Source organism: Eumetopias jubatus, unplaced genomic scaffold (assembly GCF_037043125.1).
Source record: "Eumetopias jubatus isolate StellerSeaLion01/CBP00866 unplaced genomic scaffold, mEumJub1_p1.0 scaffold_14, whole genome shotgun sequence".
Lineage (NCBI taxonomy): Eukaryota > Metazoa > Chordata > Mammalia > Carnivora > Otariidae > Eumetopias > Eumetopias jubatus.
In genome coordinates this window covers 54,520,754-54,542,148 of record NW_028274820.1, presented here as the reverse complement: position 1 = coordinate 54,542,148, position 21,395 = coordinate 54,520,754, and the positions used below count along the sequence as shown (strand labels likewise).

The 21,395-nt window shown below is 42.6% G+C and overlaps 1 protein-coding gene across 1 annotated transcript; it reads left to right on the top strand.

Moving 5' to 3' along the window:
* Positions 1 to 1,488: 1,488 nt before the first annotated feature.
* SP8 (Sp8 transcription factor) lies at positions 1,489 to 4,014 on the top strand. The gene is made up of 2 exons (XM_028119260.1): positions 1,489 to 1,509; positions 2,512 to 4,014. The coding sequence occupies exons 1-2, from the start codon at positions 1,489 to 1,491 to the stop codon at positions 4,012 to 4,014; spliced, it is 1,524 nt and encodes a 507-aa protein (XP_027975061.1).
* Positions 4,015 to 21,395: the final 17,381 nt, after the last annotated feature.

Sequence of the window (21,395 nt, the reverse complement as noted above, 5' to 3'; positions counted from 1 at the left end):
CCATACATGCGGCCCAAGATTTGTCAAAGGGCTCTCTATTCTCTGATAAATAAAACCCACAGATTTCGGTCAAAATATTCATTTTTTTTCTCAGAAAGTGTCAATCAGATTTCCTGTGAAAACTTCTAAATTCCATAAAACGTTCCCCATTTTTTTCACCCAAAGGAAAAAAAAAAACAATACTCTCTCACCCCCATCTCTATCTAATCCTTTTGTATTGAAATTTACTCGGCGTCGTGGGACTAACACGCTCGTCCCCTAGAGTGAGACTTGCACTTCCGAAGCGGAATCCCACCTCAGGAGGGAAAGGGAAAAAAAAAAAAAAAAAAGCCACCGAATCAAAGTAACAACTCATAGACGCAGGCGCATACACGCCCTAACTCACCCCTAAAAATACCCCTCAGCCGCCAGAAGTTTCTACCCTTCCGCTGTAGAGCTGCGAAAGTGTAGGTAGGTATTAATACGACTTCCTTCAAAACTGTGGTGACAGTGTCCAAGAAGTTAAGAAAAAAAACATCACTCAAGATTTTAGGTACAAGGAACCAGAGGAAGTTGGCGACAGAGACAGCGTTTGTATTTGTTTACTCAGCGTCCCTCAACTTCGCAGTTTCACTCTTCAAATCGTCAATTTCTTTCTGTGTAGATACACTTTACTGAGCTGTTCCTATTCTCCACCCCCAGCTTTGTTGCCCACGCGCGCGCGCGCGTGCACACACACACACACACACACCCCACCCTCTTCTCACACAAACACATTCACACAGCCTTCCTCTCCCTCACTTCCTCTCCTGCACACACACGCATCCACCCTCCCTTCTCTTTCACACACACAAACACACATATTCATATTCCTCCCTCTCACCCCACACCACACTCACACACCACCTCCCCTTACTCTTTACTGCCCTGTCCTTCTCTCCCTAGGTTTGTCACTCAAAGTTACACTATAGTATACTCACACCCTTCCCCCAACACTTTTCTGATCTGTCCCTCTACCCTCCTGTCACACATGGTTATATTGTCACCCCTAACACCCTCTCCCTTCTCTGCACTGTCTACCCTCCTCCCCCTCCGCCACATTGTCACTGCTACACTGCCACATGCACTACCCCTTACCCCCGCCCCCGGTCTGCACTGTCTTCTCCTTCTCAGCTTGGTCACACACGCACACAGTTACATTGTTGCACACTCACACACCGCTTTGTAACACACGCGCAGTCGCTCGCGCCCCTCCCGCTACCGCTCCCCCCCCTCCCCGCGGCGGCCCGCGGCGGCGCCGATGACCTCACGGCGCGCGCGCGGCGCGGCCCGGCGAGGCCGCAGATTGGCTGGCCGCGCCTCCGCGGCACTTCAAAGCCGGAGAGGGAGCTACAATTGTGGTGGAATGGGCGGAACTGATCATTGTATTGCACACCTCTAAAAAAAACACTGCCTCTGATTTATCAATATAAAAAAGATCCTCTGAGAGGAGGAGGGCACTTTTGTGTGATGGCAACTTCACTTCTAGGGGTGAGTCTCAGGATTTTCTCTTGCTGGTTTAATTAGTTTCCTTTTATTGACGATCGGAGGGGGTTAAAGTCGCCCCGGCCAGGCCACGGGCTATCAGTCTCTATTGAGAGCTTTTTTTTTTTTTCCCTTTAAATACAAGTGAGTTTGGAGAAAAGAAAGAGGGGGAGAGGGGGGCAGAGTCACTTTTTTCAGCGCAGGAAAAGGTTCGAAGGGCATTTAGACAAGCCACCTCGCAGCGCCCGGCCGCTCCCTGCCCGGGAGTCGTGCGCCCAGTGCATTTTATATGCGACGATTTCGGGGGTAAAGAGAGCAAGTTTTTCCTCCTGAGCATACTGCAGATTTTCCCTCTTCCCCTTAAAAAAATACCACAGCCCGCCTTGTCTTGCAGGTACGTTGAACCCGTCTCTCTCTCTTTTTACTTTTGTAGACTTTTTTTTTTTTTTTTTAAAGAAAATAAGAAAAGCAGGAAGAGCGAGCGAGCCCTCTAGTTTGACCTCTTTTGGCCTGGGAGAAACAACCCAGCATGGGTTTCTGGGGACCGGAACAGGATTTTCAAAGCTCTCTCTGGATTACAGGGGAAGCGCTCTTAAAAGCAATCCAATGGTTTTTTTCCCCAGGCTTCTCGGCAAAGGAAACTTCCTTCCTCCCCAATCTGGACTTTTTGCTTGCTTGTTTGTTTCGAAGTGCCTGGGGCCTTGTGTGCACGGGAGTGTTGTTTTAGGCGAGAATACTTGTCAAACTCTTCTTTAGCATGGCGCTTTGCTCCCGAATCAGAAGCCGGCAGCCAAACTTGTCCCCTCCCGTAGAGTAGGAAGCAGCCGGGTGCCAGGGCTGTTGGGGGAGCCAGGTGAGTTGGTGGCGGCGCGCCGCAACGAGAGACGGGGTGCCGTGGGGCGTTTGGAGGCTGCCGGAGGACTGATGCACATTTCTTTCCTCCCTCCCCCACCGGCCTTTTGCCCACCTCCCCCTCCCCCACCCCTTCTCCTCTCCTCCTTCTCGCAGGAAGAACCGAGGTTGGGATCCACTCCTCTGGCCATGCTTGCTGCTACCTGTAATAAGATCGGCAGCCCCAGCCCGTCTCCCTCTTCCCTCTCGGACAGCTCTTCTTCCTTCGGCAAAGGCTTCCACCCCTGGAAACGTTCCTCGTCCTCCTCCTCCGGCAGCTGCAACGTAGTGGGTTCCAGTCTCTCGAGCTTCGGCGTGTCGGGGGCCTCCAGGAACGGCGGTACGTCCTCGGCGGCGGCGGCGGCCGCTGCGGCGGCGGCGGCGGCGGCGGCCCTGGTATCCGATTCGTTCAGCTGTGGCGGCTCGCCGGGCTCCAGCGCCTTCTCCCTAACCTCCAGCAGCGCCGCCGCCGCCGCCGCCGCCGCCGCGGCCGCCGCCTCCAGCTCGCCCTTCGCAAACGACTATTCGGTGTTCCAGGCCCCTGGTGTATCAGGGGGTAGCGGCGGAGGGGGCGGCGGCGGCGGCGGCGGCTCCTCCGCGCACTCTCAGGACGGCTCCCACCAGCCCGTGTTCATTTCCAAGGTGCACACCTCGGTGGACGGGCTGCAGGGCATCTACCCGCGCGTGGGCATGGCGCACCCGTACGAGTCCTGGTTCAAGCCCTCGCACCCGGGCCTGGGCGCCGCCGGCGACGTCAGCTCGGCCGGCGCCTCCAGCTGGTGGGACGTGGGTGCCGGCTGGATCGACGTGCAGAACCCGAATGGCGCGGCGGCGCTGCCCGGCTCGCTGCACCCTGCCGCCGGGGGGCTCCAAACCTCGCTGCACTCGCCGCTCGGAGGCTACAACTCGGATTACTCGGGCCTGAGCCACTCGGCCTTCAGCAGCGGCGCCTCCTCGCACCTGCTTAGCCCCGCCGGGCAGCATCTCATGGACGGCTTCAAGCCAGTGCTGCCCGGCTCCTACCCGGACTCGGCCCCGTCGCCGCTGGCCGGCGCTGGGGGCTCCATGCTGAGCGCTGGGCCGTCGGCGCCGCTGGGGGGCTCCCCGCGCTCCTCCGCACGCCGCTACTCGGGTCGCGCCACCTGCGACTGCCCCAACTGCCAGGAGGCGGAGCGGCTGGGCCCGGCCGGGGCCAGCCTGCGGCGCAAGGGCCTGCACAGCTGCCACATCCCGGGCTGCGGCAAGGTGTACGGCAAGACGTCGCACCTCAAGGCGCACCTGCGCTGGCACACGGGCGAGCGGCCCTTCGTGTGCAACTGGCTCTTCTGCGGCAAGCGCTTCACGCGCTCCGACGAGCTGCAGCGGCACCTGCGGACCCACACGGGCGAGAAGCGCTTCGCCTGTCCTGTCTGCAACAAACGCTTCATGCGCAGCGACCACCTCAGCAAGCACGTGAAGACGCACAGCGGCGGCGGCGGCGGCGGCTCGGCGGGCTCGGGTAGCGGCGGCAAGAAGGGCAGCGACACCGACAGCGAGCACAGTGCCGCGGGCAGCCCGCCCTGCCACTCCCCGGAGTTGCTGCAGCCCCCGGAGCCCGGGCACCGCAACGGCCTGGAGTGACGCGCATCCTGCGGCTGCCCTTCTCGACCCCCTGCCATCCCGGTCCACTTGGGCCCCGTCTGTCCTGGCCTCTCCTCCAGCCTCTTTCCACTTTCCATCCTGCGCGCACTTTCTGTCTCTCTCTCTTTCAACTCACTCTTGTGACTTTACTTTGTAAAGGGGATATGGACATGTAAGTAACACCCATTGCTCTCCTGGGCCCTGGCTTTCCCATCTCCACCAGGTAACACACTCGGAGCCCGTACAGCTGTAACCGGCGCCTTGCCGGGTCTTTACTTTTTCGTCCTCTCCTCGTCCTCTCTCTGCCATCCCCAGGTTGTATCTTTTAGAGGGAAGCGGTCGCTGGAGGTAGAGCTGGACGAGTCTAGTGCCTGGGAGACTGGGGGCCTCCGCACGAGCGGGAACAACTCCGTTGAACAAGGTTGAGCGGCGCCGTGGGGAGGGCGAGGCAGGGCATCCCGACTGGGGCAGCCGCCCAGCTAGGTTCGAGAAGCGCAGCCTTGGGGGCATCGGCTTCTGTGAGCCCTGCCTGGCCGCTGCGTGCCGCTGCCCTCGCTGCGCAGTGCTGTCGCAACTACGGCATGGGGTGTGCCCATCTGGCGGCCCCGAGACCCGGAGGTTGTAGAGTTAGTTCTCCCAACGTCAGCTCTGACTCTTTTCCTTTGTTCCTTGAGGTGGAACCGATTCAAGTTTCAGCTAAGGGCAGTCCTGGTGAATCGCTGCAGCAGCCTTCTTTCATCTTTCTAACATCTTTTTTAAACTAAAAAACTAAAAGAAAAAATACAGCATCCTTCCACTTGGTTTCCCTTCTAGATAGTTTTTCCTCTAGCAGTGAACAAGTCTTTCTTTCGAAACTGCTAATGTTGATCCCAAAGTTATTTTGATTGCATTAACTTAACTTATGGGGTGGGGGTGGGGGTGAGGGTAGGTGTCTTTTTCTTATGCAAAAATGCCCCTTTCCGGTGAGACCAGATTTAACTATCTCCGTGTTTGTCCTTTTCTACCTCGTTTTTCACCACTCCTGAGCATTATCTCCCAATCTTTTTTTGCTAGTCCAGCCACCAATTTGTATTGTACCCGTTCCTGTAAATTCTTGGAATTCACTGAAGATTCTTAGGGTTAAACTTTTTTGTGTGTGATTTAAACTTATAAACAAGTGAAGAAGCTATCGTTTATTTAAGACGAGGCTGTAGTTTAAATGCCAAAAGAGGGAAGATAGGAAAAAAAAACCTTTGTAAAATATATCTGAACCTAATGGTTTGTACAACTGGAGAATCGTTCTAGATTAGTTACCAATTAATTATAACTCCACCAGTGTATGGGTGCGAGGTGCAGCTGTCCAGGAGACGATTTTGTATAGTATTTTTCTTGTACATTACTTCCAGTAAATATTTGAAAATATATTGAAGTAAAGTTGATTTTTTTTTGGTCACAAAAAATATTAAGAGTTATTGTTGCAGTTCTGATGAGCTGCAGGTATTTTGAACTCACTTCTGGAGGTGCAGAGCCACAAACGCACTTTCGGGGCTTAGTTTTGCTCGAATATGAATTTAGATAGGTATCAAACTGTAACTAAGACAATATTTGATAAATGTGGGATGACATTTAATTTAATGAAGCATGTACTTCTTTGCATTTGCTGGCAGTTCAGGCATAGTTAAAGTGAAAGTTCTCCTATATTTCATAATAACTGGGTCTGCCAAAACCCATGTATTAAATAAATTGTCCAAGTGAAACTCAACTAATTTTGGCCTTTGTGTATTTCCTGAAGGTAATATTGTTAACTGTTAATAAACACTCCTGACACTACATTTAAATGTTTGCAGATTCTGCAAACTAATTGCTCATTGTAATGTTGAAATAATTTGGATATTTCACATTGAAATGAAAGCCTTTCTCTGGAACATTTTAGACTTGCATTTTAAATGCATGAGATGTAATTGATTTATTTGTAATATTTTAAATGGTATTAATAAACTCAGATAAAAGACTAGGCCAGTTAATTTGTATTTTTTTTCCTTTTTAAACTATGGACATTTGCATTTTATCTTCAGTTAAATGTCTAATTTAAACAAAATATAACCCTGTTTTTTTGTGGTAATATTTAAATAACTGCCTTTAAGATATTACTTAGATGGAATGATCTATTTGGTAAAGCTGTGTTCTCTGTTTACCGAGATTAAGATTATAGTGTCTAAGAAATGTAATTAATTATTTACCAGTAGATTTAGCTCAAAGCATCAGGATTTACTGACCTCTTCAAATTTGTACTAAGTCACCAAACAATTCGAAGAAATTTCCCTGTTCTGCTTCCTTCTCTCCAGAAGGAGTCAGGTTGTTGGCCATTGATTGTATTTGGTATTTAAAAGGCCAAGCCTTACATTGGTAGATCAATACATCTAAAATAAAAACATGGGTTTGGGGATAACTTTTGTTGTTAGGGGGTGGAGGAGGTCAAGCTAACAAAAGCTTGTTTTTGGCATTCCATGTCTTAGCTAAAGATTATGTAGAGGTAAATATCAGTAGTAGATTCCTGTTGAAATGAGTTATCTGTTCTTTTAAAGTCTCTAAACAGCCACCAAAGAAAAGGAAGGTTAAACCTTAATCTATTTACTAGGCTATTGTTCATAGGTGTCAATGATGCCAATAAAAAAATACTGTCTTGTTATGTCTAAGTGCATTTAAGCAATGAGTGTTCCTTGAGCCATACTTTGAAACATAAAATACTTTAAATGTTGATTGATGTTATATCAAACTATTTCATTATTAGATTAATATTATTATTTTGAATCAAATTGAATAAAAAGTTAGTGTGTTCAGATTCTTCTAAGTTTAGCTTCTTTCTTTCTGTTTGCATTCTCTCCGCCCCAAGTTCAGTCTTGGTGTACTTCTTGACCTGAAAAATTTCCACGGAAATTTCTATAAAGTCATTATTATCCATAGAAACAGAAGTGAAAAAATAGAGAGTACTATGAATATTGTAAACTCAGAAGAAAAAAACAATTAGGGATAAAATATTTTAGAATAATGCAGTTTGTAACCAAGTAGCACACTGCTTTAATCCTGTTGTCTTTGCAGATGCTTGAGATCTCCAGTCCTTATGGTTTTAGGCAAGCAGGGTTAGCCCTGATTCTTTGGTATACCATAGTTCTAAGTAATGGTTTTAAAAAGTAAAATAGTCTCTTTCTGTCACTTTCTTCCTAGGAATAACACGCAGAACACAGTTTAAGTGTTGTTTCTTTTTTATTGAAAGTTGCAATGCTGAGGGATTCCGAGAAAGCGGCTCTGAAGGAGTTAAATGTAGTGGCAGGTAAGAGGAAAGCTGCTTGGTACATTTATAATATAAGTTGCATTACATACAGAATCACATTTGATTTAAGAAGTGGGTAATGACAAGGAGAGATATTGTCTGGAAGATTTCTTTGGGGGTAGTTGAAGGGGGACAGATTGCAAACTTTCGCTTTTCTCTTTCCCCTCCTCCTCCTCCCCCTTCTAGCTCTGGTTTATTTTGTTTTGATGGTTATTGAGCAGTATTTCTAGGTTCACTTTGTGGAGGGTGGGCAGGGTTCCCTTTTGGGGATGAACATCCTCTTCAGAGGACAGAAGGTGCAAAATTGTGATTTCTTTCTGCTTTGTCTGTGGTAAAGCACCTCTTAAGAGTGCCTGAAGGCTCTCACAAATGAAGCCAAAGGCTGGATCTCACTTTGAACCAAGAGACGAGCTTCCAGTCTTCAGATCAAGGTAGAGTTAAACTAGTTGTTGACCCAGAGGTCAGGCCAGCTTTATCAGTGCACCCTCCAGAGACTGGAACAGGGCTATGGCTCAACCCAGCCTTTCTGTTGATCTGCCTCATTTCTTCCCCAAACTTTCTTCCCTACCTTGCTTTATCCTTTGCTGGTTCAATTTCTCTCTCTCTCTCTCTGATCTTCATCTTAGGGACATGACTGTGACTTTTGACATTGGACTATCGACAAAAATATTTTACGCTAGAAGCTTAATTTAAGCCAATGTGATGAGTTACTCTCCCTTATCAACTGATATTAGAAAAAGTTCTTAGATGGTTTTGCCTTCCTTCAACTTTATTCTTACCCCAATCTTGGTATAACTTCCCAACTGGGCTTCCCTTGGGGAGAGAATGCTGAAATTAAAAATTAAAGACAAGCAGGTGATGAGACTGGACTCCTGAGTGGGCAGATCGATAATACTGCCATCAACATTTTCATCTCCCTGAGGATCTTTTGGTGAGATTACTGAATGGAATGTTACAGAAGTCCTGTGGAGGAATTCCTTTAAATTAAATATTTTATTTTGTAGGATTAGCTCAAAGGTCAGATGATCTTTTAGGTTGGTAAGTTAAGGCAGGAAATTTAGAGGAACAAAATTGTAGACGTGATTATTCTCTGGTTGCCTAAGGTGCTGGAGATAGATATAATGAAAGAAGTTCTACATTTTGCTCAATTTTTCATATGAATAGCCTCAAAGAGGGGTTAATTTGATACAGGTATTTTGAATAAACTGGGGTTTTTATATTCCTGCTGTTTTTTGCTGCTTCTGTCCAGACAGGCATCATTATTTCTCCCGGCACCCGTAAGAAAAACTCAGGTATGATCAACGCTTTCTTTTCTTTCTTTCTTTTTTTTAAATATGATTTCCGCAGTTGCCTGCCTTTCTTTCTTTAAAATATAGCCCAGCAGATGAATTCTATCACTGTATCTAGAAAAAAAGAAAATCGTGTTAAGTAAGGAATCAAAAGCAGTGAGGTGTGGAGTAATGGTGTACTCATTTTTAAGTTAGGACTGTCTCTGGGTGGCATCTTTTGAGGACTTTGCTTGTTATACAATTGTTGCTGTTGTTTAAAAATAAGATTCAGAATTTGCTTGCGCCCTATTTATTCCCTGCTTCCGGATTAAAGGAAGGCCGGTAATTCCTTGCTATCCTGGCCTTCAGCCGCTGCGGCTTAAGGGGATGCGCGTCAGTGGCCATCTCTTTAGGTTCGCTGCATTCCCGGTGCGCACAAGTGTTGATTTGCTGTAGCGTGGGGGAGGGGGGAAATCTATTTTCTTTGGTCCCTGGGCGCGTGTTTAATCTAATTTAATTTTCTGCGGAGTCTCCTGGAGGTGAGGAAGCAGCCTTATACATTTAGCTTTGGTTCCTAAGGACTGTCGGGGCTTCCAGAGCTCTAGGGACCGCGAGGAGAGCCTGGGGTGATTGAGAGCCAGGAATAAAGCTCCCGCTCAAAGCTGCCGCTTTTCACTGCTGTTCTAAAGCCATTCTTTCAAGCCCATCTAGGGGGGCTTCCTTTAAGCCCACTCCCTAACTTTGCTTCTCAGGCAAGCAAGCACTTCTTGCTGCGCGGGAGGGAACGGCGGAGGCGCCCTCTGCTTCCCAGGCAGGAGCTCTTAGCTGAGGTCTGGACTGCCCAAAGTTTCCCTCATTCTCTTTTTCTGTGAACTCGGGGGGAGGTTTTGAACCCGGGAGAATTTTCCCAGCCTTTCTAAACGCTACCTCCTCTTTCCTCCCCGCTCCTTGACGGGCCGGCTGACCTCAGAAAGATTCCTCTGAGACCGCCCCCCCCCCCCGGAAGAGCTCCGATCGGGCGAGCCACATCGTCCACTCGGGGGTTAGAGCGAAGGGTCGGCCGCAGTCTGGGAATCTCCCCGCGAGTCCCAGCCCCCGCCCGCTGTCCCCAAGGTGCCGCGGGTCGCAGCTGCCCGTGTAGCGCCCTTGCACACAAAGGCGTAGCGGGCGCCTCCGCTGGCTGCACGGACAACGAGCGCCACCATGCGCCCCGCGTTCGCTCTGCAGCGCGCCGAGCGCCTGCCTTGCCCGCCCGACCCCGGCCAGAGCTTCCCAGAGCCTCTGGCCTCGCGCGAACCGACCGTGGGAATCGCGGCGGTGAGACTCCCCGGAGCTCACCTCCCCGCTCTCTAAAGACGCTCGGGTCGGAGTGGGTGGGGGAATTGCCTTTCCTTTCCTTGCTCTCCAAATTCTCAGCATCCGCGAGCGCCTGGACCTCGCGGCCTTTCTGTCCCACCCTATCTCGGGGTGGCACGCCCTGCGCTGCGTCCTGCCAGTGCCACCAGGGCCTTCCGCGGCAAGGACGGGCCTAGGTCGTTCTTCCCAAACTTGCTTGGATTTCGCTTTGCGACGACTGCCTGCCCTTCTTCACCTTCAGTGTTCTTTTCTTGGCCAAACTGCTGAATTCACTCGCACCCGCCCCCATCCCTCGCGGAGTTCTACAAAGTGCAGCGTCCTCCTTCCGCGGGAAGTTTTAGTCTTGTCACTTTATTATTGGTTTGCCAAACTCAAATCAAGGAACTTCCGCACCTTTACCCACACTGTTATCATACAGGAAGCAAAACCAAGTCTGATTGGCTGTGAAAAAAAACTGCCCTTTTTGATTTCGGGAATCAAACAACAGTACAGCCATCTCATTGACTACTTAGGAGAACATTAGATAGATAGATAGATAGATAGATAGATAGATAGATAGATAGATAGATAGATAAAGAAGTAGCTATAGTTATAGATTTAAAAATAGATCTATTGAGGGGAGAGAGAGAGAGAAAATCATTGTACCTGTTGAACAATACTCAACTTTTCTTTACCGCGTTGCATCCTAAAACCCAGCAACTTCCCTCGGGCTTTCTTCTCCCTCTTTGCCTCTTGACCCTTTGGGCAGCTAGATATTTGGGGAGTGCTAGCAACATTCTCCAGGCCCCATATTTTGGTGATAACTGAAGGAAAGGAAGGACGAAAGCACCCTTTAAAGGGCTTTACTTGGAGCATGTCCTGCAGCTCTATGAGCGGCCTGAGGAAAGGAGCCGGCTCCTTTCTTAGGCACCTCTAGGACTTAGACCCTCTTGTCTTGGAAGTTCATTGTACATGTTTGGATCCATGGGTTATACTTTGTATGGTGGAGGTATGCCAAGGATTAAAATTGGCACTAATTGATGGTTATGCACGCACCATCTATATGCATTTAAGGCACCCTGTGATGCTGCTGCACCGTAAACATTTCCTCACCGCTCATATCCACGGAGTTCTCAGAGCAGTACACCTGCGCATGATGTGGCGCCAGCCTCCTAGCGCCTGTGGTTAAATCCACGAACTCAGCTGGCGCGTATCTCCCTAGCGGGTAAGTCAGGGGAATGACCTATCAGGTCTGCAGTGAGGGCCTCGAGTGCCAAGCCCCTGCAGCCGCCGATATAGAAACATTCTGGCCGCCAGAAGCTTTAGGATATACTTGACGCGACCACCTCTGGAGCCGCCACCACCCTCCTCCCTCCAAGTAGCCGATGACTCGAGCGCATGTTCCCACCCCTCTCTCCGGGGTCCGGAAAGCCAGGAAGCGCTGGAATGCCTCGTTCTCTCACCCTATTGTGCCTAGGTGTTGCAAACCACTGGAGGACAGAGCTTTGCGCTTTGATCTCATGTCCCAGTCATTCTTTAGCACAGAGGGGTGAGTTTAAATTAAATTTCTTTCTTTACTGATAAGTTCTAATGGGCCTCAGAAGGTGAATAATTATGCAGTAACATTTCATGGGTTGTTGGAATGGGAATTCCCACTGAGCTGTCACCAGGAACAGAATTTCCCGGTAGGCTCAATGCTAAATGAAGCTTCTCAAGGAAGCTACAAGTGTCTTTCAGATCTCAGTGCAAATGATAGTCCTTCCCTGCTCTCACCTTTCTTGCCCCTGCAAAACAGTTTGTCGTCACATTTTTCCATTTAAATTTACCTGTGGCTTAAAAATACTTAAAAAAAAACCTCTACTAAAGATCTTATATTTTAAGGTTAGAAAATATTTGCTTTGATTATTAAATATGCGTACCTATTAAGACAAAGTACACACTGATGAAAGCTGGGACCACATTTTCCTAGAAAGAGGGCAGGTGAGCCACCTGGGACCTGTCTCCGAATATCTGAATTTAGTCTTGCCATTTCTTGTCACTTATTTTAGTGAATTAGGCTTTTTTGCTTGAATCCTGAGAAAAAGGGTCAAACTGGGAGCTGCCGCAATCGGTGTTCTGAACCTATCCAGTTTGCAAGTTCAGAAATGGACTTTTCCTTGGGCGGGGGGGGGGGTAGATTAAAAGTAAAAAACACCTTTGCTACTTTATTCAAAAAATAGTCATCTACCTGTTAGAAAATGTGAAGTTAATTTTTAAGATGTTTGTTTTTAATTCCCCCCAAGATATTGAGAAACAACATCAACTCTATGAATATTTAAATGGATGATGACATTTTGATACTCAAAAGGAAATCAGACTCAAACTAAATCAAAGAAATCTAAATTTGTAATTTAAAAGCACAATGGAACTCTTTATTGTTTTGTTTCTTAAAGAAAATCCTTTCTACCCCATTCACATCAGTGTTTCATTGCATAGCATTTTCCTTGTTTACTTTTCTCCCCTTTAAATTTCTTTCTTTAAATGAATTAAGCTCCCACCAGCTTTAAGATTTCTAAATCAGCACATAGAAATTGGAGCCCGCTTATCAAGTTTTCACTTTTCTTTTGGCAACTAATTTGAAAGGGCCCAAACAATGAGTTGATTTACATTATGTTCATTTCACTCTGTACTCTATGTGAATGTTGAAAAAAAAAAAAAAAACAACTCAATAATTCACCTAGGGTTATCTTTGCGTCTTTGAGGGAACTGATCCTTCCAGCTTTAAGTTTTAGCCACTCCATTTTAAGCAGTGAAATAGAAGAAAGAAAGTAGATGTTTTCCCCCCCTAGAGTTCAGATGATTGTGTAGTTCAACTGAAAGTAAAGGATTTGTACTGTGCAATTTTGCACCCAATTTAATGTCCCTAATTATGCAGGTACCCTATCATCAGGTTTCCTATCATTTCAGGAAGTTTTGTGCTCATTCTTCTACACTGATCAATGCTTCATTTCTCTCCTACATACCTATCCCTTATTTTGGCTTTTTTTTTTTTTTTCCATAAGCAGTTTCTTTCCCCTTTCAATTTAACAAACAACGGCCTTTGTAAGGGAGGGGGAACCTGGTGGCAGGTGGAAATGTATTTAAAAGATATTCACATTGGTTTAGTAATGTTTTAAAAATATTAAGTTGTAAAAATGCTCTTTAACAGAATTTGTCTATAGATATATAAAGTTTCTATTTAAAAAATAAAGTTTCTATTTAGGGGGAAATAATCATTTTAATAACATTAAGTTATATTTCTTCCAACTTTAATAAGGTTCTTGTAGGTAACAATTCAGTAGCTTTTGTTCTGTGAGGCAAATTAAATTTTGCTCTTTCTTCTAATAAATATTTGGCTTAAAGCTGCAGTAAAGTTTGAGTAAGGTACACGTATATTTTATTTCCTATGCCTTCAATAGTGACATATTTTAGTTCATTATCACAATTGAATGTTGTAATAGTAATGAACAGAGAGCAGTAAAATAACCTTGTAAATATTTTGTCAACAGAACATCATATATTCTTCAGTTGCATATACTTTATAGAAAGCATATAATTTATTTAGTATATGGTATAATTATTAAATGTGAACACACTTTGCTTAGTGGTATGTTTACTTGAGTGTTTTACTATGTATATTCACGAAAATCAGAAGCAGTGAAGTGTTCCGTTCTTAAAATTCCACCTGTTGTTTTGCAGAGAAAATTTTAGTTTCATAAGAGGAGTGTAATAGTGTCCCCTGTTGCAAAGAAATGGTATTTATATCAGTGAAGTTGTTTGGGAACTCCTTATTTTATAGTTCAAAAGCAGTGGCATGGTTCTTTTTACTTCATTTTTTAAAGTAAACTTTCCATTTTGAAATAATTTTAGATTTATAGAAAAATTATAAAAATAGTACTGTGAATTCTGGTAGTTTTCCCTATTATCATTTTACCTTACTATGGTATATTTGTCAAACCTAAGAAATCAATATTGGTATATAATTTTTTAAAAATAAAGAATAAAAGTCAACGATGTTGCATGGCATATCAGTCAGTGGCAGACTGTAGTTTAGAAAAATGCTGACCTCTTTTTGGTCAGCTTGCCTATGCAGACACTACATAAGAGTAAGTTACATGGAAACCTATTCCTCAGGGATGTGCCTTAAAAGTATAGTTTTTTAGAATGAAAGTTTTTATTTCTTTCATAGTTAATTAAAATACAAGAAAACATAACAACTCAGTTTTTCTTATTTATGGAAGCATCAGATTAAATTTTGAATGTTTGACAGTTTCACTTCAAATTATCAAATATTTGTTCTTAGCAATGTTTTATTTGTAGCCTAGACCTATTTTTTATTCTACAATTTAGAATGGTTTATTTACTCATTATTATTGTCCTTAATGTAGTAACTACAAAATACAAGTAATCTAGTGATTCTATTTATTCCCTCCATATTTTTCAAGTTAAATTTTGGGGTTATTTTTGCTAAGGAACTAGTTTGTCAGAGTACAGAAAGCGTTAAAACCTAATTGTTGTCTTTTTCTCTTTTTAAGCACAGATAAATATATCTCCTATAGGAGCAATACATTTGCATGGGTTTTTGTCCTAAGTAAGATTATAAAGAATTTCATTAAAAAAAAGGAAAGTATTCTTTATTTGGAATGTGTTTTTACTATACCTAGGGTTGCCAGATGAAATACAGGATATACAGTGAGATGTGAATTTTAGATAAACAACAAATAATTTTTCAGTAGTAGTATGCCCCATGCAATATTTGCAACATACTTATACTAAACATGATTTGTTGTTTTTTTGAAATTCAAATTTCAGAATTGGATGTCCTGATTTTTCATTTCTTCATCTTTTCAAATGAAATTTATGTATCCATAAAGACAAAGCTAAAAAAAAAAAAGACAATATAAAAACAAAATAACTTGTGCCTATTCATGGAAATGCTAAGAACATAATGAAATTAGGATTTACTTGTTACCTGCAGGGTGGAATTATAAAATTGATTTTCCTATTACTCTTTTGTGTTTCTTATTTTTCAGCTCATTTGGCTTCATTCTGAGTTATCCTTATACATTTAGACTACTAGTACTATCTTGCGTTCTAAGATACTCTATTTAGCTAGCTTTCAAGAAAGTATTATTATGCTGATGTTTGCTGTTCATTATCTCCACACTTCTTTGTAGTATTAATGCTATAAAAAGGGAGGTATCTTTAAAAAATCCTAATTTCTACTATTTAGATCCTTGTAGTTGAGACCCTATACTGAAGTTTTGCTCATGTAAATTCTATTCCTTAGGTACTTTACACCCATGTCCTGGATTAACTGACTTAGTTAAAGTGCACAAACATGGACACCTATTATTTCCAGAAGCCATGTATAAGCCGTAGCAGCAGTACTGCGTATCAAATTCCCTTGCTCGGTATTCCATAAAGTATAACTAAAGAATCAGAAGTTAAAGTTCTCTATTCCGGGAGAGTTTGTTTTTCCTTCTGTGGAAGCATTGCTATAGGAAATAGAGGTAATATCCACAAATTTGTTCATGACATTTTCTCTTAATATAATAGTTTTCTTTCTTGTGGTTCATTTTCCTGTTAATTTTCCTAATCATTTCTTGTCTTTTGATAATTATTGTTTGTGATTATCCCCAGAAATGATAGGTAAAATTCTGTCTAGCTTACATACAGTACAGGCTAGTAAAGGGTGAGGAAGAGAACGAAACTGGCATCTAAGGTTTATCCATCTTGCCTTCACACAGCTCAGAAAGTGAAAACAATATTAACAGCCATGTATACCAATCAGATAAATCATTAAAAACAATATATGTAGTTTTTTATCTATAAACAGGAAATTTATCAAGGACCCAAAGCTGCTGCTTTCACTAGGCAACACATTTAATTACTGTGAGGTTTCAGAGAAACTGGTAAGTGGGAAGTTTAGGAAAACTTATTTTGGATGGTGGCTTAATGATCATTCCTTGGAAAATTAAATTGTTAGTAGGTTCCCACAAACCATTCTACTTTTTTTCTTCTTTATTTTGTTTTATAAAACCAATTCATTTTTTAAAATATGAAATATTTAAAAAAATATTTTTAGAAAGATAATTACCCCTCTGGATTTTAAGAGAGGCATTCACAAACAAGTGCAAATTTGTCAAATCATATTACCTGCATTCTAATCCAAATACTTTCCATTTCAATAAAAGTTTTAAAATTCATTTCTTTGGAGACAATTAGATGCTCACTGAAGATATTCTAGAAAGCACAAGAAATTGTGAAGCAGAGGAAACAAATTACCTTAACCCTACTTCTGAGATGTAACAATTGTCTTTATTTATAATCCTTTTTAATTTTTTCTTGCATATATGTACAAGAGTGTAACTTACTTTTTTCCCACTAATATTAAAATAAATTTCCCTCACTATTAAAAATTATGTGCAAACATAATTTAATTTTATTTTTAAAAATTTTTTTCTTTTATTTACTTATTTATTTATATTTATTTATTTATTTTTATTATTCTGTTATGTTAATCACCATACATTACATCATTAGTTTTTGATGTAGTGTTCCATGATTCGTTGTTTGCGTATAACACCCAGTGCTCCATGCAGTATGTGCCCTCTTTAATACTCATCACCAGGCTAACCCATCCCCCCGCCCCCCTCCCCTCTAGAACCCTCAAACTGAGGGTTTTTAATTTTTTTTAAAATGACTTTATTTATTTATTTGACAGAGAGAGACACAGCAAGAGAGGGAACACAAGCAGGGGGAGTGAGAGAGGGAGAAGCAGGCTTCCCGTGGAGCAGGGAGCCCGATGCGGGGCTCAATCCCAGGACCCTGGGAGCATGACTGAGCCGAAGGCAGACACCAACAACTGAGCCACCTAGACGCCCCGCAAACATAATTTTAAAAGGTTGTAAAATACTGTATGGGCTGCATGTATCAAAATTTTACCTGCTTCCCTAATACTGGGCATTTAGTTGTTTCCAAATGATTGAACATCCTCATGCACATTTTGTTCTAATTTCTGATTATTTCCTTAGGATACTAGAGGAGAAAGGAATTCTTGAGGAATAAGAACATTTTAAAGGCTTTGGATAGAGGGGTGCCTGGCTAGCTCAGTCGGAAAAATGAACAACTCTTGATCTGGAGGTTGTGAGTTCAAGCCCCACCTGAATGTAGCAATTACATACATACATACATAAAAAAATAAAGGCTCTAGATAGATTACCAGATTACTGTCCTGGAAGTATGTAGCAGTTTATACTCCAGGAAACAGGAGTTGAAAGAACCAGCTTTAAACACACTGAATTCTTAATCTTTGTCCAATTAATAAGGAAGAAATAAATTTCATTATCGCTTTAAGTTGCAAATTTTAGATTCCTAATTTTTTTCCATATGTTTATTTGCTATTTTAATTCCCTTTGTTGTGAATTGTCCTTCTATCATTTTACCCTTTTTTGTTTGAAAGATTTTTATTTATTTGAGAGAGAGCAAGCACAAGTGGGGGAAGAGGCAGAGGGAGAGGGAGAGGGACAAGCAGACTCCCCACTGAGCATGGAGCCCCACCTGGGGCTCAATCCCAGGACCTCGAGGTTGTGCAAAAGTTAGCCGCTCAACCTACTGAGCCACCCATGCACCCCCTATGGTTATACCCTTTTTTGAATGAGAGTCCACTTGATTGCAAAATGAGACAGATGGTCTGGGCCAATGGAGAACATTCTGGGGCAAGAATTGCTGGCTCTGGAAGCAGAAAATCTCTTTAAGGCTTCATACCATACAGTTTCCTTAAACTGAGATTTGAAAATTGGTTTCCTTTTATTAGTACTAGAATAACAACAGGAAGTGGCAGAATGGAACCTTATTTATGCTATCATTTTACAGAAGAATTTTGGGGAAACAACCAGTTCTATTTCCTAACTACAAATAGACATTGTTTTGCACTGTCACATGCTACAAAAATATAGATTCAGTTGAACATGGTAGCTTTAACTGGTTGAAAAGTAAAAATAGATTCAGTCAATAAGTTTATAGGATAGGGGCACCTGGGTGGCTCAGTTGCTTAAGTGCCTGACTCTTGATTTCAGCATAGGTCATGATCTCAGAATGGCAAGATGGAGCCCTGCTTCAGCTGGGCTCCATGCCCAGTGGGGAGTCTGCTAGAGATTTTCTCTCCCTCTGCCCCTTCCCCCTGCTTGTGTGCACTCTCTCTCTCTCTCTAAAAAAATAAAATCTTCAAAAAAATAAGTTTATAGGGTAATCAAAAAAATAACTTTAAGATTTTTATAGTTTATTAACTGAATTGGCCAGATGTTTTGGCCCCTGGATGCATGAAGCCACAGAACTGACCTTTGAAGAGAGTTCATTCATTCATGGTCATCATAGAGAACTCTGATTTGAATGAGCTCTGATAGCTGGACGAAAAGATCTATTTCAAAATCTTAATGTTTTTTGGACATTGGAGAAATAGTGTCCAAGAATAAAGTCTGTTCTACTCAATTACTAATTAATTCTGTTTTTTAAGTTTCTTACAAAATTCTAAATGAGTTATTGTATTGTATTGTATTGTAATACATAGGTGACATGTACATTCGCACTTGAAAGAAACGCTTAAATATAACCACTAACGAGTCTTAAACTCTTGAGGCACCTGGCTGTCTCAGTTGGTAGAGCACATGACTCTTGATCTCTGGGATGTGAGTTCGAGGCTTACGTTGGGTGTAGAGATTACTTAGAAATAAAATCTTAAAAAAAAATAGTCTTAAACTCTTGAGTTGTTGGATTAGGAAAGGAAGAAGAGGGTGAGTAGATTGGACATATATCATATCTAATATAGCTTCAACTTATAGTATAGACAACAGTATTTTATAGTGATATTTTATTTTATTTTTTTAAAGATTTTATTTATTTGAGAGAGAGAATGAGAGAGAGAGAGACCACACGAGAGGGGTAGGGTCAGAGGGAGAAGGAGACTCCCTGCTGAGCAGGGAGCCCAATGCGGGACTCGATCCTGGGACTCCAGGATCATGACCTGAGCCGAAGGCAGTCGCTTAACCAACTGAGCCACCCAGGCACCCCTTATAGTGATATTTTAAATGATATATTTGCTTTTGTTCAGAAATTTTAAAAAATCAAATCAACAAATACTAAATGCCTACTTTGTGTTCTACTAGTACTTTGGGTTAAAAATAAGCCTTGAGGGCGCCTGGGTGGCTCAGATGGTTAAGCGTCTGCCTTCGGCTCAGGTCATGATCCCAGGGTCCTGGGATCGAGTCCCACGTCGGGCTCCCTGCTCAGCGGGAAGCCTGCTTCTCCCTCTGCCTCTCTCTCTCTCTCTCTGTCTTTCATGAATAAATAAATAAATAAAATCTTTAAAAAAAAATAAGCCTTGAGCATGATCATGAATCAGTCATAATTTGAGAACTTACTTATAATTGTAAAACGAAAGTAAAATATTCCTTGAGTTCCTTCTCTAAGGGAAAAATTATGATTTGAAAAAAATAATCACCCCATCATCCTGCCCTTATGACTCTAAAGTTAACTATTTAAAAATTTAACAATATGTAGGCATTGTAGAAAATGCTCAAAGTGTGTTAAAATAACTTAAACCTTGGTGTGTGAGTATATATGTATTTACCGGGAACTAAACCCAATGTATTTGGATCTCAAATTGTTATGTGGGGACAGAGATTAATTTAGTTTGTCCTCCAAATACAGTTACTTAATTATTAAGTAAATTTAAATACTCTGCTGTGTTTAACAAACTAAGAGAGCTCACTGATGATGCTGAATCTATTTAGAAAAGTAATAGCTCTTTCTTTTAACTATATACAGAAATTTCCAAACGCACTAAAAAGAGACCAAAACAATGAGGACAAGAGTGTGTGCCTTTTTAAAACTGGCATGCAACAGAGAAAATAAGTTAACACTTACTGGACTTACTTGTTCTATCCATGCTCAAGCTTATAATTTTTATTCATGAATTCTATATATAAAAAGACTGGGTTTTTTTTGGTCTAGAACAATGTTTTTCAACTTTTTTGGGTTGTTGTTTTTTGGTTAACGAACTCCTTTGAGACTCTGATGCAGGCTATGGATCTTATCTTAAAAAATATGCTCATCTCAACACCTCTCTGATGCCTACAAATGGACCTTACATTTAGAGTTAGAGGTGTACTCTTGAGTCCTTAGTTTGTATGCTCTACTAAAATGTTACACGTTTAGGAGGAATTTCACTTGAGTAAATTCAAGAAAGTGTCTTTTATCTTTGGTTCTGTCATCTAGATTGATAAAAATTAACATGAAGAAAGGAGAAGGGTTGGGGCGCCTGGGTGGCTCCGTTGGTGAAGCATCTGCCTTTGGATCAGGTCATGATCCGTGGCCCTGGGATTGAGTCCCGGGTGGGGCTCCCTGCTCAGCAAGGAGCCTGCTTCTCCCTCTTCCTCTGCCCCTCCCCACTGCTCATGCATGTGCGGCTCGCACGCTCTCTCTCTCCCTCTCATGTGCTCTCTCAAATAAATAAAATCTAAAAAAAAAAAAAAAAAAAAGAAGGGTTAACTCTTGCCTATCAGAATGTGGAGTTTCCATTTTACAATGTGAAGATTCCAATTTTACTTAAGGAGCAACTTGAAATACGTAAGAAGTGGGGTGCGGTGTTGTCCCTCACATTTCAGAAGTATATGATCAAAATTTTGTGACGTTTGTACTTCTCATGCTTGTTCTGTATCTGCTGGGGTTGTGATATAATTTAGTAGTGGTTTCGCCAAATGTTTTAATTTTCTCTAAGTTAATGTCCTAAAGCCTGCCAATATGGAAATATATAGAATTTTATAGTTCATCATTAAATTTAAATTTCAAAACCCCAGTTTTAAAACAATTGCGTTTCTTGAGGCGGTAATTATTTTAGAGTATTTGGAAAGTCATTTGTATGAATAGTAGTCTGAGTATGGTTAAGCAAACCTAAACCACTTTTGATGACTCTACCTTAGCCAATACTTTACTCAATGCAGAGGTTATTACTTTTTTCAGTTACATTTGTAAATCTGTCTTGGTTTCTGCATGATACAGCTGTCAAGATCTTTTTTTATCTTAACCAAAGAAAGGAATGATGCATTAGCAAGTGGGTTGCAAGTGGAACAAAAGAGTTATGATAAACACCCTGAAAATAAAGATAGCAGGGATGATTCAACAATGAGAGACAATGTATGTAGATACCAGGGTCTAATCTTCCCATACACTCTGTGTGTGTGTGTGTGTGTGTGTGTGTATTTGTGTTTGTGTGTGTGTATGGTGTGTGCAGGGGAAGACTGAAGGGTTGTGGGGAAAATATGCTATTGCTGGAGCAGCTGTATTTCTAACTCTTCCAAATTGTAATTGGGTTGTGTACAAGAATTTTTCAGAGTGTGGGTGAGCAGAAAAAAATCCAGCTTCACATCAGAATGTTAACCAAAGAGGAA

Excerpts from the sequence above, each read along its gene's own strand:
- SP8 (XM_028119260.1), top strand. The coding sequence starts at position 1,489 with ATGGCAACTTCACTTCTAGGG. Across the intron at positions 1,510-2,511 it reads TGGCAACTTCACTTCTAGGG|GAAGAACCGAGGTTGGGATC; the intron begins GTGAGTCTCAGG and ends TCCTTCTCGCAG.